The sequence below is a fragment of the Geotrypetes seraphini genome, chromosome 7 (assembly GCF_902459505.1).
Source record: "Geotrypetes seraphini chromosome 7, aGeoSer1.1, whole genome shotgun sequence".
Classification (NCBI taxonomy): Eukaryota; Metazoa; Chordata; class Amphibia; order Gymnophiona; family Dermophiidae; genus Geotrypetes; species Geotrypetes seraphini.
The window spans coordinates 134,367,918-134,386,514 of record NC_047090.1 but is presented as its reverse complement, the minus strand read 5'-3'; the positions used below and the strand labels follow the sequence as shown (position 1 = coordinate 134,386,514).

Genomic DNA, 18,597 nt, shown 5'->3' with positions numbered 1-18,597 from the left:
TCGGCTGCTGTCCCCCCGGGGAGAGAGGGTCGGACCCTTGATAAATTCGGCCGTCGGCTGTACGCGAATTCCCAGATGGCCACAAGGGTCCTCAATTATGCTTTCGCCTACTCTTCCTACCTCAGGTCCATGATCAAGGATCTGCCGGATTTTCAGGGGGTGATTCCGGAGTCGCACAAGGTTAAATTTGCCGCCTTTGCGTCAAACCTGTCCCAACTCAGATTCTATCTGTTCCATGCGGTCTATGACGCTTTTGAGCTTGCCTCGAGGGTCTCGGCTTGTGCGGTAGCCATGCGCCGGCTGGCTTGGCTACGGACCCTCGAGATGGACCCCAACTTGCAGGAGCGCTTAGCCAATTTACCCTGCATCGGGTCGGAGTTATTTGACGACTCCCTGGATGCGGCCACCAAAAAGCTTTCGGAGCAGGAACGCTCTCTGGCGTCTCTGGTTCGTCCAAAGCCTAAGCCGCCGGCTCAGAGGCCTTTTAAACAGCCGCCTAGGCGGTACCCGCAAAAATCTACACCGGCCTTTTCCAGGCCTCCACCCCGGCGCCCTACCCAACAGGGTAGAGGGGGACCCGCCAAAGCAGCTGCGCAGGGGGTGTCCAAACCGGCGCCGTCTTTTTGACGGGATGAGCGGCCGGGGGCTGGCCCCCGCCGCGAGGTCGCTCAACCCCCTGCCCATCGGGGGTCGGCTCACGGCTTTTGCCGAGACTTGGTCTGGGATTACGTCAGACGCATGGGTGCTCCGGACCGTCTCAGAGGGCTATTCGTTAAACTTCTCCAAACAGCCTACAGACAGGCCCCCCGGGGCGTGCCCGTCCAATCGAAGCCAGTTGACCCTTCTTCGAGAGGAAGCCGGGGCCTTGTTGAGCCTTCGGGCGGTCGAACGGGTGCCTCCCGACCAGCGAGGCAGGGGATTTTATTCCCGTTACTTTTTGGTCCCCAAAAAGACCGGGGACCTGCGCCCCATTTTGGACCTTCGGAAGCTCAACAAGTTCCTGGTCCGGGAGAAGTTCCGTATGCTGTCGCTTCCGATCCTATATACCCTGTTGGACGAGGGGGACTGGATGTGCTCCCTCGATTTGAAAGAAGCGTACACCCATGTTCCGGTGCATCCCGCCTTTCGGAAGTTTTTGAGATTTCAGGTCGGGGATTTGCACCTTCAATACCGTGTACTACCCTTCGGTCTGGCTTCGTCCCCTCGGGTATTCACGAAATGCATGGTGGTAGTCGCGGCTGCTCTGCGTTCCCGGGGGTTGCAGGTCTTTCCCTATCTGGACGATTGGTTGATCAAGGCCCCGACAAGGGAGGGGGTTATTTCAGCGACCCAACAGACTATCACGATTCTTCAGGGTCTGGGGTTCGAGGTGAACTTTCCCAAGTCTCACTTGCAGCCGACCCAATCCCTACAGTTCATAGGGGCCGTGCTGGACACGGTTCTCCTCCGGGCTTTCCTTCCTTCCCCGCGACTGGAGGCCCTGATTCGCCTGGGCCGACAGGTTTCGCAACTGAAGGTAGTTTCGGCTCGACGCATGATGGTGCTTTTGGGGCACATGGCGTCGACGGTCCAGGTGACCCCCTTTGCTCGGTTGCACCTGAGGATCCCTCAGTGGACCCTGGCTTCCCAATGGCGTCAGGACCGCGACCCGCTGTCTCGACGCTTGACTGTGACTCCGTCTTTCAGACGCTCGCTCCGTTGGTGGACCAGCTCTACCAATCTGTCCGGGGGTTTGCTCTTTCGCGTCCCTCCGCATTGCAAGGTCCTAACCACGGACTCTTCGGAGTATGCGTGGGGGGCTCATCTGGACGGTTTACGAACGCAGGGCCTATGGTCGGCCACAGATCGTCTGTGTCACATCAACGTATTGGAACTTCGTGCCATTTATCTGGCCGCTCGGACCTTCAGTCACCTCCTGCACGATCGAGTAGTTCTCGTTCGAACGGACAACCAGGTGGCCATGTATTACGTCAACAAGCAAGGCGGGACGGGCTCTTGGCCTCTGTGCCAGGAAGCCATTCGGCTTTGGACGTGGGCCGTCTCTCAGAACATTTTCTTGCGGGCGGTTTACATTCAGGGGGAGCTGAATTGTCTGGCAGACAAGCTCAGTCGTCTCCTCCAGCCGCACGAGTGGTCTCTGAACTCCCGAGTTCTACGCGAGGTCTTCGACCGATGGGGGACTCCTCAGGTGGATCTGTTTGCTTCACCCGAGACTTGCAAGCTACCCCTCTACTGCTCTCGGATGTACTCCCAGGACCGTCTCGAGGCCGATGCTTTTCTTCTCGACTGGGAGGGGAGGTTCCTTTATGCATTCCCTCCTTTTCCTCTGATTTTGAGAACGCTGGTTCATCTAAAATCGACCAGAGCCACTATGATTCTCATTGCGCCTCGTTGGCCAAGACAACACTGGTTCTCCCTGCTCCTTCAACTCAGTGTCAGGGAACCTCTGCTTCTACCTGTCTTTCCCTCTCTGCTATCTCAGAGTCGGGGTTCGCTGTTACATCCAAATCTTCAGTCGTTACATCTGACCGCTTGGTTCCTTTCCACTTGACTTCGATTCCGGTGTCTCACTCAGTGCGGGAGATCTTAGAGGCCTCTCGCAAGGTCTCGACTAGGCTTTGTTATTCCCAGAAGTGGACCAGATTTTCTTCTTGGTGTTCCACCAACCACCTGGATCCAGATTCAGTCCCTGTGTCTTCGGTACTGGAATATCTGTTGCATCTGGCGAATTCTGGTCTGAAGACGACTTCTATTCGAGTGCATCTTAGTGCAATTGCTGCATTTCATCATCATCTAGAGGGTCGTTCCCTCTCCTTACATCCTCTGGTTTCTCGTTTCATGAGAGGTCTTGTGAATGTTCATCCCCCTCTCAAGCCTCCCCCTGTGGTATGGGATCTTAATGTGGTCTTGGCTCAACTGATGAAACCTCCTTTTGAGCCTATTGATAAAGCTCTTCTTAAATTTCTCACTTGGAAAGTAGTCTTTTTGATTGCGCTCACGTCCGCTCGTCGGATTAGCGAACTGCAGGCTTTGGTGGCGGACCCTCCTTTCACGGTGTTTCATCATGACAAGGTGGTTCTTCGCACCCATCCTAAATTTTTACCTAAGGTTGTGTCTGATTTCCACCTCAATCAGTCCATTGTTCTTCCGGTATTTTTTCCAAAGCCCCATTCTCATCATGGTGAATCGGCGCTTCACACGCTTGACTGTAAGAGGGCGTTGGCTTTTTATCTCCAACGTACTAAGTCTCATCGGAAGGTTCCTCAATTATTTTTGTCCTTTGATCCTAATCGGTTAGGACATCCGGTTTCCAAGCGTACCTTGTCCAATTGGTTAGCTGCTTGTATCTCTTTTTGCTACGCTCAGGCTGGTCTCCCGCTCTCGGGTCGAGTCACGGGTCATAAGGTCCGGGCGATGGCAGCTTCGGTTGCTTTCCTCCGTTCTACTCCTATGGAGGACATATGTAAGGCTGCCACCTGGTCTTCGGTTCATACGTTCACCTCCCACTACTGTTTGGACTCCTTGTCCAGGAGTGACGGCCGGTTTGGCCAGTCGGTGTTACGTAACTTGTTTTCTTAAATTGCCATCTTCCCACCTGCCCTTTGTCTGGTTGGCTTGGAGGTCACCCATGTGTGAGAATATCATGCCTGCTTGTCCTGGGATAAAGCACAGTTACTTACCGTAACAGGTGTTATCCAGGGACAGCAGGCATATATTCTCACAACCCGCCCACCTCCCCGGGGATGGCTTTTCTTTACTGGAATATGGAACTGAGGACCACGAGGTGGGGATGCGCCCTCTAGTGGCGAGAAGGCTAGCACATGCGTGGTGCAGTGTGCAAACTTGAAACTTCTAGCAAGTTTGCTGAAAAAGCTGTCCGCGCTGGGGCTCCGTAGATGACGTCACCCATGTGTGAGAATATATGCCTGCTGTCCCTGGATAACACCTGTTACGGTAAGTAACTGTGCTTTCTGGGAGATACTCGACATACTTCATCATTCCAAAGAAAGGATCTGACGATTGAAGATCAATTCTGCACCTCAAGGCGGTCAATGCAGTGCTGAAAGTGTCTCGCTTTTGCAAGTAGACGTTGCACTCAACGATAGCATCGATGGCTCCAGGGGAGTTTCTAGCTTCACTGGATCTGGTAGAGGCGTATCTCCACATTCTCATTTTTCCAGACTACTGGAAGTATCTGCGGTTCCAGTTTATGGCGATACCCTTTGGATTGGAAATGGCACCCAGGTCCTTCACCAATATGATGGTAGTGGTGGCCCATCTTCGCACCCTGGGTGTCCTGGTTTATCCTTATCTGGACGACTAGTTGATCAGAGCTTCTTTGCTGTCCAGGGGGTGTCAGGCTGTTTATCAGGTGGTACAATTGCTGCAGTGCTTGGGCTGGGTGATCAACTTCAGGAATAATAATAATAATAAAAACTTTATTTTTGTATACCGCAATACCACAAGCAGATCAGAGCGGTTTACAGAAGAAGAGACTGTATAAAGACAGTGATGTTACAGAAAAGGACTTTCAAATTACATTAGCATGCCTAGAGTAGTCAGGATTTATCAGGAAGCATTTCAAAGAAACAACAAGGCAGGAAAGGAGTCAGAGAAATTTATCAAAGAGATAGGTTTTAATTGATTTCCTGAAGGTTTGGTAGGAGGGTGCATTTGAAATGAAGGTGGTTAGACATTTATTCCACTTGTCTGCTTGGAATGATAATGATTTATCAAGGAATCTCTTGTAGATACAGCCCTTCAAGGATGGAAAAGCAAACGGATAGCACTACGGGTGCAAGAGATGCCTGGAAATTAAAAATGGTGCAACAGGTAGATTGGGGATGAACCTGTTATGGTTTTGAAGCAGAGGCAGGCAAACTTGAAAATGACCCTTGCTTCCATCGGCAGCCAGTGTAGTTTTTTTGTAATACGGGCTTATATGATCCGATTTTTTTGAGACCATAAATGAGACGGACAGCAGCATTCTGAATGACTCTCAATCGTTTGATGGTTTTTTTAAAGGATCCCAAGTATATAATATTGCAGTAATCTAAGATGCTTAAGATCAGAGATTGAACCAGCAGTCGAAAAGAGAGGAAGTCAAAATAGTGTTTAATGGTATGAAGCCGACACAGGATTTGGAATACCTGGGAGCTTGATTTCACATGGGACAGAACATCAGGAGAAGCTTCAACAGGTTGTCAGGGACCTTCTGGTCACTCCAGTCCCGACGGAATGACAGTACCTCCAGGTTCTGGGGACCATATTGGCAACGATCAAAGTGGTCCTTTGGGCCAGAGCTCATCTGCTGCAGGATGCTCCTGCTTTTGTGCTGTAATCCCCTTTGGGACCCGTTACATATGCCCCTGCCCTGGACAATTGTGGTGCAGAACAGCCTTGCATGGTGGTTGTGACCGCTCTCGCTTTCCAGGGGCCTTCCCCTTCGGATCTCAGATTGGGTGATTCTGTCTACAGATGCGAGTCTCAAAAGCTGGGGAGCAATGTGTATGATTATCCCTGTTCAGGGCAAGTGGGCGCCTAGAGCGGGCAATTCGGCTGGCTCTTTTCCACTTTGAGGGTCATTTTTATCATCGAGCCGTCCATATCTCGGACAGTGCCATGATTGGCTTATGTCAATCGGCAGGAAGGCACGAGGAGTCCCTCCCTGAGCATGGAGACTCAGCTTCTCTTCTGGTGGGTGGAGAGACACTTTGTGGCACTGCCAGCAGTGCACATGTCGAGAGTGGACAACATTCAAGCAGATTTTCTCAATCATCAGACACTGGACCCCGAAGAGTGATCCTTGTCTCAAAGAGCATTTGATTGAATGAATAGTAGATCAGTGACTGTCACACATTCGCGCTCATGGCAGATTGATTCTTCAGTTGCTGTCGCAAGGCCAACAGCACAGGCCTGGATGTTCTTGTTCAGCCTTGATCACGGGAAGGACTCCTCTATGTCTTCCCTCTGTGGTCCATGATAGGGCATTTGTTGAGGCAGATAGCAGCCCACAGTGATCCTGGTTACACCCAATTGGCCAAGTCAGCTGTGGTATGCCAACTTGGTTTGGCTCCAGCTACCTTGTCATTCTCGCCTCATGCAAGGTCCAGTTGTGATGCAGGATCCAGACTGCTTTGTCTTATGACATGGCTCTTGAGCATGCGGCCTTAATTAGCTGGGGCTATTCTTCAGCTGTGATTGCCATGTTGCTTCACAGCAAAAGGAAGACCACAGTAGCGACCCGTGTGAAGGCTTGGAGGTGTTACCAGGCCTAGTGCACCCTGAGATAGGTGGCCCCGTCTTTTACATCGATTCCTCAGGTCCTGATGTTTCTGCATGATGCCTGAAGAAAGGTCTAGCAATAGTTTTGCTCTGGGTTTAGATTGCCAGTCTTTTGTGTATAGACCCTCCTCTGAGGGGCTCATGGCAGCTCATCTGGATGTAGCTCATTTTCTGCAGGGTGCTCTGCGACTTAAGCCTCTGTTGCACTTTCCCTGTCCAACCTGGAATTTTAATCTGATTCTCCACTCTGGCTCGTTCACCTTATGAGCCTCTGGAGCAGGCGTTCCTTATAGATCTCATGATCAAGACAGTCTTTCTGGGGGCTATTACCTCAACCCATAGGGTTTCAGAGGTTCAGGTTCTCTTCTGAAAGTGGTTTCTGCTTTCCATGTGAATCAGGAAGTCTGGCTTCCTGCTTTGGCTTCCTCTGGTTTGAGGGAGCAGGACCGGGTATTGCAGTCTTTGGACGTGCGCAGGATTTTGTTGCAGTATCTAGAGGTCACCAACGAGTTTTGCCTTTGACTACATGTTTGTTCTGGTGGGTCCTGCCCACAAAGGTTGGTTTGCTTCTAAGGACACCATTTCCAGGTGGCTCCATATGGCCATTTCCGCAGCTTATGGGGCAGCTGTAAAGAAGCCCCCACCCAGGTGGAGCGCGCTCATTCTACCAGAGGTGTTTCGTTCTCTTGGGCAGAGTTGTCGGCTGTTTTTCTTGGCTAGATTTGCAGAGCCGCTGCCTCTTTGCATACGTTCACCAAGTTTTATAGGATCAATGTGGCAGCCAAGCAGGATTATGCTTTTGGTTCCACTGTTTTGGCAGTGGGTTCATCAGTCCCATCTTGAATTTTTGGACTGCTCTGATAAGTTCCACTGGTTCAAGAATAAAGTGGGATTGTACAAGAACAAAAGATTAGGTTCTTACTTTTGCTAATCTTCTTTCTTGTAAATCCACACTTTATTCCAGGAACTCACACTATACTTTGCTGATTCACAAATCTTCTGCCTTTACAAGTACTGGTAAGCTGGATTTCTGTTTTCTGACCAGCCTTTAGAAGAGTGCCACCAGAATGGGTTTAGCACTTATTGTGTGTGTGTGTGTGGGGGGGGGGAGTGTCTCTGGTTAACCCTTTCAGGACCATAAGGATCGTAGGCCAATTTTTGTGGTTTTGACGACATTTTTATGGTAAAAAGGGCTTGCAGATGCCAAAAAATTGATTTTTTTTGTGAAATATCATTATTTTTATTTAAAAAAATCACACTTTTGGCTTATGGACAGTGTGGCAAGTGAATCTTCTCGTCAATCTGGCAACGACGCTAATGAATGAATGTCGGAACCAGTTTGTTTACATAAAGGCAGTATCATATGGAATCCGTGCATATCAAATTTAGAACTGTAGACTATCCCAATCAAAATTTATAGGATTTTAAAGTTATGGGACAAATATGTCCCTTGGTCCTGAAAGGGTTAAGGCACTTTCTTCTGACAGTGCGGGCTGTCTCCCTATAGCACTGTTTTGTTCAGGTTTCTAATGTTTCATAACCTGTTCTCTCATTTTTCATTGTTGCTGTTTTTGAATTTGTTGATATGAGCAGAATTGACTTGCTTGCCAGGGAGTTTTACCGTTCCCCTCTCTTGTTATTATCCTCTACAGATGTTCCTGGTTGCTTTAAGACTGACTGAGGCTAAAGGGACAGTGATGAAGTAAGAGGGGGAGGAGTTTAAGTCTCTGAAGTTTGAGGCTTCCTACAAAGTCCTGGTGGTTGGACGGAAATTAGAGAATAATACGGGGTAATAATTTGTCCCCGTCTCCGCCCTGTCCCCATGAGCTCGCCCCCATCCTGTCCCTACGAACTCGGTCCCCATTCCCGCAAAACCATCTGATCCCATCCACACAAGCCTTGAGTAGTTTTATACTGAACTTATTTCCGTAAAGTATAAAAAGAAGCAATGATACGGGGTAATAATTTGTCCCCGTCTCCGCCCTGTCCCCATGAGCTCGCCCCCATCCTGTCCCTACGAACTCGGTCCCCATTCCCGCAAAACCATCTGATCCCATCCACACAAGCCTTGAGTAGTTTTATACTGAACTTATTTCCGTAAAGTATAAAAAGAAGCAATATTCTGTACAATTGTCATTTTATAAATCAAAGTTCTGGCTGCTGAACTAGAGAAAGAGATGTTCAGTTGGCAGGGCTTTGTTTATAAATTTTTATCAACACAGCTAATATACTACTTTATCCGAAAGCAAAAAAAAAGAAAAGAAATAGAATTCATTTTTCTACCTTTGTTGTCTGGTTTCTGCTTTCCTCATCTTCTCCTCATTCAATTCCTTCCATCCACTGTTTGCCTTCTCTCTGCCTCTTCCATTTGCTCTGTTACTGTGCCTCTCCCCCCCCCCCTCATTGGTCTGGCATTCATCTTCTTCCCTCCACTCCCCCCCTAGTCTGGCATCTCTATCTTCTTCCCTTCCAGCATCTTCTCCCCACTCTCTGTTCCCCATTTTCCTTCCAGTGTCTTCTCCTCACTTTCTGTTCCCCATTTCCTTTCAGCATCTGTTCCTTTCCACCCCCCTTCAGTGTCTGTTCTTTCCACCCCCTTCAGCACCCCTTGCGCGGTCTATGCATCTCCCTCCATTCCCCTTACCTTCGTGGCGGGTTTTAATTTCACTTGTTCAAGCAGCCCGAACCTGAAGTTGCGTGCATCTGCGAAAGCTTCTCCTCTGACGGAACCAGAATTTGTGTCAGAGGAGAAGCTTCTGCAGATGCACCCAACTTCAGGCTCGGGCTGTTTGAACAAATTAAATTAAAACGCGCCACGAAGGTAAAGGGAGAGAGGGAGATAGGTGCAGCAGCGATTGGTAGGTAGGATATCTTGAAAACCTGACTGGTTGGGGTTCTCCCAGGACAGGTTTGAGAACACATAGCAGAATTGAATTTAGAATGGGCTGTGCTGATGTGCCAAGTAAAGAGCTCATCTTTTAATAGTATGAGACCATTTAAATTTTAAAAGAAAATCTAATATTTTTTAATCATGATTCTGGCAGGTTTTAAGCGATGTCTAATATATGAGCTTAGAGAATGTGTGGGATTTTACAGTGCCGCCAGGAAATAAATGTTCCTCCAGGAACCTGTGCTCCATAGAGGGATTTTGTGAGGAAAAGGTCAGGCTCCATTGTCATGTGTGCAGTAAGCAGCAATTAGTATCAGGAATTAGAAATACAAAATGTAAGTTGCAGCCAGTGATTTTTCTCACCAGAAGTATATTCAGCACAAACCAAACATTTTTATTAAATCTCCAGATATCGGTTTGTTTTTAACTGCTGCAATTTTTTATTTTTTATTTTTTTTTTGGGGGGGGGGGTAATCTTTTCATTTCATCATGTCTTTTCTCACTACTCCTGTTCATGGCTTTTTCAAAAATAGACCCTAATTGGGAGGGGAGGGAAAAGTTAAATTTTAACAACAATTATACATACTAGCTAATACAGGTATTTTAGGTATTATTGTTTATAAATACGGAATAATATGTTGTATTTACAGTGATACATAAAGGAATTCAAGTGTATGTTTTATGTGATCTTTTTAAATTTCTATGTTACACTTGTTGATATATGAAAATGAATAAAAAACTTAAAACTGAAAAATAGACCCTAATCTTTATGCATTTTTTTTTTCTTCAGGAGATGATTTTTCATTGATAGAACAAGAAATATTTATGGTTAAAGAATGTAAACATGTGAACATTGTGGCCTACTTTGGGAGCTATCTTTGGTAAAGTATTAACTGATTTTGGTTACTTTTAGCAGATATCATTACTCCATATGTGAAATATTACCAGATTTTCATCTGAATATTGCTGTCTTCATTCCTTTCTTTCATCTCTTTTCTCTTTTCTACAAAGGGGTCATTACTTGAATGCAAATTTCACCAAACCCTGATTGCCAAATAGAACCAAGTCAAGACTTGGTGTGCTGGAAGATGTTTACATTTTGAAGACTTTACAAAAAGGAATGAAAGCTACTAGAGCAAGGGTGCTCAAATCATTCCTGGAGGTTTACAACCCAGCATGATTTTCAGGATTTCCACAATGATTATAATTATGTATGAGATCTTTGGCATGAAATATAGGTGAATGCAAATAGATCCCATACATTTTCAATGTGGGAATCCTGAAAACCAGACTGCATTATACTGTAGACCTTAAGGACTAGATGTGAGGACATCTGTACTAGAGCTGTCCGATTTAGGAAAAAATATTTTAGTTTGATATAATCAATTGTATTAATTTTTTGATTTGATTCACATTTGATGATATAGCTTTAAAACCTTCTGGTGGGTTTATTTTGCAGCCTCTTCACCCACTCCATGCCAGTGTTGTCAAGTGTAAACAAAACAAACACTGTTGGTCCTAGCTTGCGCTTGCATACAGATAAAGTGTTTTTAGGTACCATTTAAATTCTGTGAACCTGATTTATGAAATATTTGATCATAAATCACTGAGCTTTGGAACAACCTTACCTCCCCTCTTTGGAACTTGAGCTCTCTCCAAGTTTTCCGCAAACATCTGAAAACCTGGCTTTTCTCAAAAATGTAAGCCGCTCTCCAACTTTGATATCCCAAGTCCTCAAAAACTCTTCATATCTGGCATCCCAAGTCCTCTAAATATTCTTCATACTTTGACCTCTAACACTTTGTTGTAGTTCCTTCCTATTTCATCTACTGTAAACCGCACCGAGCTCTATGAACGTGGAGATGATGCGGTATATAAACCTAAGGATTAGATTAGATTAGATATTCATGCACAGAAATCATTATAGGGAAAATTCTTGAGTACCTGATTGGAAACCGTTTAGATAACTTTGATAGGCGGTATATAAATACCTAAAATTAAAACCAAAAATAATTGTCTATTACAACTAAGAAATCCAAATCTACTTAGATTACACACTCTATGGAATGTTTTTGTTTAAGTCTCCCAATGATCTGTTTAATATTTGCCATAACCTTGCTTATCAGTCTTTTGACATCTGGGCTCAATTCACCTCTGTACTGTTCATTTTATAAGTAAGTGCTCAGTTTTGCAAAACAATAATGCTAAAAAAATATAAAAAAATCGGGTACCATATTCTCTCTAATAATCGCTCAAGCTGGTTTTGAAGCCTTGAGTATCTGTGAATGCTCAAGGCCTCGAGCATGCGTGCATACTCAAAGCCTTTAGCATATGCAGTTCCTCAAGGTCTTGAACCGGCCAAGCATATATACTCGAGATCAGTTAAGAAGATAGAGATCTGGTCGCCTCACGGGGAGATGGACAATTATTGATGGAATTTTGGTTTGGTTTGGGTGGACGGTTATTGAGGGAATTTTGGTTTGGTTTTAAAACCAATGTTTTATGGTGTTTTGGGGTCCTTGAAGCAGGAAGTGGCTGATTGAGAGAATATGTTATACTAGTCTTTAAGCCCGTTACATTAACGGGTGCTAGAATAGATGTGTCTATCTGTCTGTATTTCTTTCTCTCTCTCTCTCTCCTTGGCCGCTGTCTGTATCCTTCTGTCTCTCCCCCCCCCCCGAGCAAAGCTGTCTGCCCCCAGGACACACCTCCCCCCCAAAGCAGGCCCCTTTCCCTCTCCCTAACTGTCTCTCCATGGCCCTCTTCTGTCTCCCCCCCCGAGCAAAGCTGTCTGTCCCCAACACACCTCCCTACCCAAAGCAGCCCCCTTTCCCTCTCCCTATCTCTCCATGGCCCCTTCTGTCTCCCCCCCAGCACACCCCTCCCCCCAAAGCAGCCCCCTTTCCCTTTCCCCCTGGCTCCCGGTATTGATTCCCTTCTTACCCTCCCAACATCCAGGCGTCTTCTGGCCTGCTCCTCTTCACCAAAGCAGCCTGCGATCGTGGTGGCCGGCTTTAGCGAACCTCGCAGGCTGCTCTCCAACTCAGTAGCACGTTCCCTCTGACGCGATCCCGTGTGTCAGAGGGAGCATGCTACTGAAGCTGGAGAACGGCCTGCGAGGTTCTTTAAAGCCGGCCACGATCACAGGCTGCTTTGAAGAGGAGGATCAGTGGCGGCAGCGGCGAGTGAGGGCGGGAGGTGACACGGCAATTCCTTCTGCACGGAGGTGGAGAGTGGCTTGCGAGGTTCGCTACAGCGGCTGGCGAAACTCAGCAGGCCGCTTTGAAGAGGAGCGGGAGGGAGGAATCACTGGTATCTTCTGCACAGTCACGCGCAGGCGCCGTGAGGACTGGCACAGAAGCACACCTCATGGCGCCACCGCTTATGAAGTTTCAAGAGCGCATGCGCCTCTAGCATTTTATTATTATTGATACTGATAAGATTGTCTACATGTAATTTCTGTACTGCACTTTTCTCTGAATTTTTTTAAATGAAGACATCAATCTTCCCCTCCCCCTTTAAATTTCATGTTTTACCAGCCGTGAAAAATTATGGATTTGCATGGAGTACTGTGGAGGTGGATCGCTTCAAGACATTTATCACGGTACTATACAACTTACCTTATTTGCAGTTTATACCATTAATGATTTTATAGTTGATATTAGTGTAGAAATGTGTCATAATTTATGTGAAAGAAAAGTCTGTGCTAAGAGACCTGCTGTCTTTGAGCAGACCTCTGATTCATCAGCATTAAACTGAAAAATTAAAAAAAAATTTTGATGTGCTTTGGTGTGTTATTTGGAAAGATTATTAGACCAATCAATTCTGCTTTCCCCAGTGGGATTTCTCCTGGATAAGTATGAGATACCTTTATTTAGATTACCCAATCAAGAATGTTTATTGATGTAAAAGACTGGGGTTTGGGGAGAAAAATACTTAGTGTTTGGACAAATTCAGACACATCTTCCTTCCGTGCTTGGCATTACGTGAACTGAGAATTACATTCAATTCTGGTCACCTTATCTCAAGAAAGATATATGAGTAGTGAAACTAGAAAAGGTTCAAAAAGCGACCAAAGATGATAAAGGGGATGGAACTCTTCTCATATGAGGAAAGACTAAAAAGGTTAGGGCTCTTTGGCTTGCAAAAGACGCCTGAGGGGAGATACGATTGACATCTATAAAATCCTGACTGGTGTAAAATGAGCATAAGTGGATTAATTTTTTTACTTTGTCAAAAGTTATGAAGACTAGGGGACACTTGAAATTCTAGGGAAATATTTTTAAAACCAATACGAGGAAATATTTATGACTCAGGAATAGTTAAATTCTGGAACATGTTGCCAGAGATTGTGGTAAGAGCAGTTAACATAGCTGGCGTAGTGGTTAGAGCTACATCCTCAGCACCCTAAAGTTGTGGGTTCAAGCTCTGAGCTGTTCTTGTGACCCTTGTAAGTCACTTAATCCTCCACAGCCCCAGATACATTAGATAGATTGTGAGCCCACCGGGACAGATAGGGAAAAATGCTTGAAGTACCCGTATGTAAACCACTTTGAGTGTGGTTGTAAAACTACAAAAAGTTGGTATACAAGTCCCAATCCCTTTCCCTTTAAGAAAGGTTTGGACAATTTCCTGAAAGGAAAGTCTTTAGTGTTACTGAGACAGACATGGGGGATGCATTTGCTTGTCTTGGGTCGGTAGCATGGAATGTTGCTGGGTTTTTGCCAGGTACTACTGACCTAGATTGGCCACTATGAGGCTACTGGGCTAGATGGACCATTGGTCTGACCCAGTTAGGCTTAACCAACCCTTTGATCTGCATTTAGCCCTGGACAGGTGCTCATTGGTGACTAGCACCAGACAGTAAAGTCTAAATAAGCCCTGTCCCGTACGTCACATCATGGGGCAGGGCTTATTTAGACTTTACTGTCTGGTGCTAGTCACCAATGAGCACCAGTCCGGGGCTAAATGCAGATCAAAGGGTTGGTTAAGCCCGTACTGATGTCCTATTAATAATATTTAATTAATATTTAGACGCCGGTGTTCATTCTCACCGGGAGATTAAAGCTACTGCCAATTGTTTTGGTTTACTTATGAAACTGAGACATTCCAAGACTACCATATGATGCAAAAAGTTATTTCTGTCTATTTGTGAAAGGTATACTGAGTCGTTATATTACATAGGGCTCAAAGCCTTATTCATAACTCCTAATTTTTATAACTCACTGGTGGATTTTTTTTTTCTTTTTGGGGGGCGGTGTTATAGGATTGGTTTATCTACTTACTTGAAAGTGTATAAGAGTACAGCACTCTCAGATAAATATACCATATTTGCCCGCATATAGGCTGCCCCCATGTACAGACTGCAGAAAAGGGCGACCTATGTTTTAAAACCGGAAGATAAGCCGCCCCATGGTATTAGCTGTGGCTTGTCTTACTGGTGCATTATCTGCTGGCTGCCTTTTCCAGTCATCCCTCCCTCCCTGTACCTTTTTCAACATCCTGGCCCTGCACTGCTTGCTGAATGGCTAACGTCAGTTCTTGTGGGACTCGTGAAGCTCATGAGAACTGACGTCAGCCATTCAGCAAGCAATGTGGGGTCAGGCTAGATGTCGAAGAGATCATAACTGCCCTGCACTGCTAGAGATTCAAGCTGTCCATCGAGGGAGTTTTGAAGAAGGTACAGGGGATGGGTGGGATGATTTTAAATGTGTAGATAAGGCCGCCCCATTTAACTAGGCCGCGCCCCATACACAGGTTTATAAAACCCACATATAGGCCATGGCCTATATATGGGGAAATACAGTGGTCTGTTTTACTTATATATTTGGGTTCCATATTTTTTTTTCTGGATGACTTGTTTATTGATTAGAATACGGTGGTCTCATCTGTTAATTTGATGTCTGGAGTGGTAATTCTATGATGTCTGTTTTGTATTAAGTTCAATAAACAGATTTAAATTTAAAATGAATAATTTTACCAGTTGCATAGAAAGCTTTAGTAGCTATGTTTTAATGGTGTTCTGTATAGCACTCACTCCATTCTGGTGGGTTTGTTGTGTACTTCAAATTACTCTTTATATATATTTATTAGTTTTATTTGCATAGTAGAAAGGTTTTTCACACATTTGTATTGTTGGGTTCTACTTTCTTGAGTTGGTTGTACTATTATTTTTAAATTTGCCACTCAGCCTTCCCCACATAAAAACGTACCTATATAAAACTCTGCAGCCAGTTTTTGGCTTTTTCATAGCATGTTTTTAAGGCTCAAGTGACATGAAGACCTGACCAGGGAACTTGCTTATTGTCCTGGCTGCATCATCATAACTGTCAGGTGTTATCCCTTCTTGCCAACAGTGGGAAGTAAAGAAATTGACATCACCGATATAACCTGCTCATGCTCATAAGAACATTCCTTTATTTCTCTACCTCCAGCAGAAGATGGATTGTTCAGGCTATGCTCCCAGAAGTGCAAGCCAAATAGGAGGTTTCTAGATTTATGGACTATTTGGGATCACAACCTGGATGGGCTTTCCACAAGTGCATCATTATTCTGCACCTCCAGGGGTCACACAGTTTTATTTGGCCTTGGTTGTGGGGTCACAGCTAAAAAATAATTCAGAGCCATACATTTAGGCTGCAAAACCTAAAGGAAGTGTTAAATATAGAGGTGAAGTAGCATGGAAGAGGAGCAGGACCCTGGAAGTGATTGTATCAGATGATCCTAAGGTGGTCGAACAGGTTGAAAAAGTAGCAAATACTAGAAAAATGCTTGGGTGCCTAAGGAGAGGAAAAGGGAAGAGAGTGCCTTTGTAAATATCTTTTGAGATCTCATTTGGGTTCCAGAAACCTCGCCTTCAAAAAGAGATAAGATGAAGTTGGTCCAGACAGTAGCTAAAATGGTCAGTAGTCTTCATGTTAAAGCATATGGAGACAGATTTAAATATCTTTATATGTATATGTGACAGGGTGAAGTTCCTGTTATGAGCCAGCAGAGGGAATCTGAGCAGTGGAAAAGAGCTCATTTACATATAAGCAGTTACAAAGGCACTTGGGAGCTGTCCACTCACCCTGAGTGGAAAAAGGGTGCTGAAAAGAACAGTATGCAGTATTTGTGGGGGTTAGGTACAGAGCCGGCCTGCGAATAGGGAAAAATCATAGATACGTTTTTGTGCCAGCTCTGATCCACCCCCGCCTCCCTCTTGCGTCCCCAGACCTTACCTGGTGGTCTAGCCCACCAGGTAAGATCCAGGGAGGTTTGGGCAGCCTGCAAATTAGAAGAAAAAAAATTGTGAATAATCGAATTTGCAAATAGGGAAACCGCGAATACTGAGAGAGCTGTACTATGGAAGAAAGGCAGAAGAGGGGAGATATAGAGATATCGATTACATAGTGGCATAATTGCTCAGGAAACAGGCGTCTTTCAATTAAAAGTAAGCTCAGGAACGAAGGGGCATAAAATAAAGAAGAAAGGGATAGACTCAGGCGTAATCTAAAGCAGCGGTCCTCAACCTTATTTTTTTGCACCAGATACCGGTTTAATTCAAAATAAATTTTCCACAGACCCATTGGGGGGTGGGGGGAGGATTCAAGCGCCTAATCAATAAAATGCATAATATATAATCTTCACTGTACTGTACACACACTGTAATCTTACCAATACATTATGATAACCATGAAATTAAACCACAAAGCACACACTTTTTCCCCTCCCAGGGTGCATATCTCCCACCATTTGTACTGCCACTTCCAACATTTCTCCCTTTCATCTCCTGGACCATGTGCAGCATCTTTCACCCCTGCCCACCAGCCCCATACTCGACATTTCTTGTCAATTGAAAGAGCAAAGTTTCTTACTTGTTGTTTTCCATAGACAACAGAACTGTATAAAATACACAACCCCTACCATCTCTCAGATCGGCATTGCATCTGGAGCTGGAGGCACTAAGCAGACCTTTCTGAATGCAGGAAGTGCAGTGCATGCTCAGAACTTTACAATAATTCAGAGTACTGGGAAAGCTGTTTCTTCCCAGTGCCATGCTATGTCAGCCACTCATGTGCCTAATTTAATCCTGCTGTCTATAGAAAACACATGCTACAGGTAAGCAACTTTGCTTCTTTTGAAATCTTTTTTATGTATATATATTTTTATTGAATTTTTCAATATAATCAAGCATAACTTGTACAGAAAGGAAATTCAGCAAGAAAATAAAAGAATAGACATTATAATAAAACATCAAACATTAAATATAAGCTTAAATCTCAACTCAAGTCCTCAAGAGGGATTCAAAGTGGATGATAGGCGAATAATAATAAAGGAAAATTAAGTTACAAAGATATTAACTAGTTGACTGAGGTTAATACACCCTTTCTTAAACTTAGCACTCATGTTCCATCTTTCTCCAAACATGAAGTTGAGAGAAAGGTTGTCAGTTTAGATGGCTCAAAGAAAACAAATTTATGTGAACGATAATTAATTACACATTTACATGGATGTCGCAAGTAAAATGTGGCCCCTAGAGCTATAACACCAGGTTTCCTTAACAGCTTCTTTTGAAATCTTATTGCGGCATCTAATAGTTAAATGTCTTGTCTTATACTTGGTTTCATTTTATTGTTCTTTACAAAATAATGGAATGTTTGATAGTGACTCCATTAAAGAGATTCCAGCCTGCAAAGAAGCAACACAGGTCCCCATACATACTTGTACAAAGGGGTTGGAAAGAATTCCATGAGTTATGCTTTTTCTCCACTTGTTGGCAAGTTCTCTCTTGCATCCTAACTTGCAGGGGCCTGATAAGGTATCTGTTAGGATCCAGAAAACATTTGTAGTGTAAAAATAACTTCCCTATATCACAGTGGCTTTACTGTGGTTAAAATGCAAAGCTGCTGAGTTGTTTTGAAAAATCCTTTCAAAATGTGGATTAAAAAAGATCAATGACAGAGGCGCCTAGTTTTGCTACTCTAAATCTTGAGGGAAGGAATCCTTTCGAGTTTGATCTACACTGTATACACATTAGTTGCAAGCAGCACAGAGAGCTTACCTTATTTTGACTTGCTTCTGTTTTGTTTTCTTTAGTGTCAGGACCCCTGACGGAGCCACAGATAGCGTATGTCTGCAGAGAAACTCTACAGGTATTTGTCTTTTCTTCGATACCAATGCAAGGTGTCTGGGCTTGAGCAAAGTAACAATGAAACTCTTGCTGGCTTTGAAGGCTGGAGGAAGTCTCACTCAAGACCAGTCCTTTGTAGCCCTCTGTAGTTAAGTAGGCTCACTGCAGTAGGGACATCTTGCCTGTGGCTATAGCATATCATCATAATCCATAGAGCCCTGCTGCCATTGTTTGACACCAGTCACAATCAACTGCTTTCAATACCTAGTCCACAGGGGTACATCATGGTCAAACATAAAAATGTGGGAGA

At 44.8% G+C, this 18,597-nt stretch overlaps 1 protein-coding gene across 1 annotated transcript in view; it reads left to right on the top strand.

Moving 5' to 3' along the window:
• Positions 1 to 18,597, top strand: part of MAP4K5 (mitogen-activated protein kinase kinase kinase kinase 5) — a 293,565-nt gene that overhangs the window by 67,294 nt on the left and 207,674 nt on the right. The window contains exons 3-5 of the mRNA XM_033950939.1: positions 9,966 to 10,056; positions 12,715 to 12,779; positions 18,254 to 18,309. Coding sequence (XP_033806830.1) covers positions 9,966 to 10,056; positions 12,715 to 12,779; positions 18,254 to 18,309 — 212 coding nt within the window. The remainder of the gene's footprint in view (positions 1 to 9,965; positions 10,057 to 12,714; positions 12,780 to 18,253; positions 18,310 to 18,597) is intronic.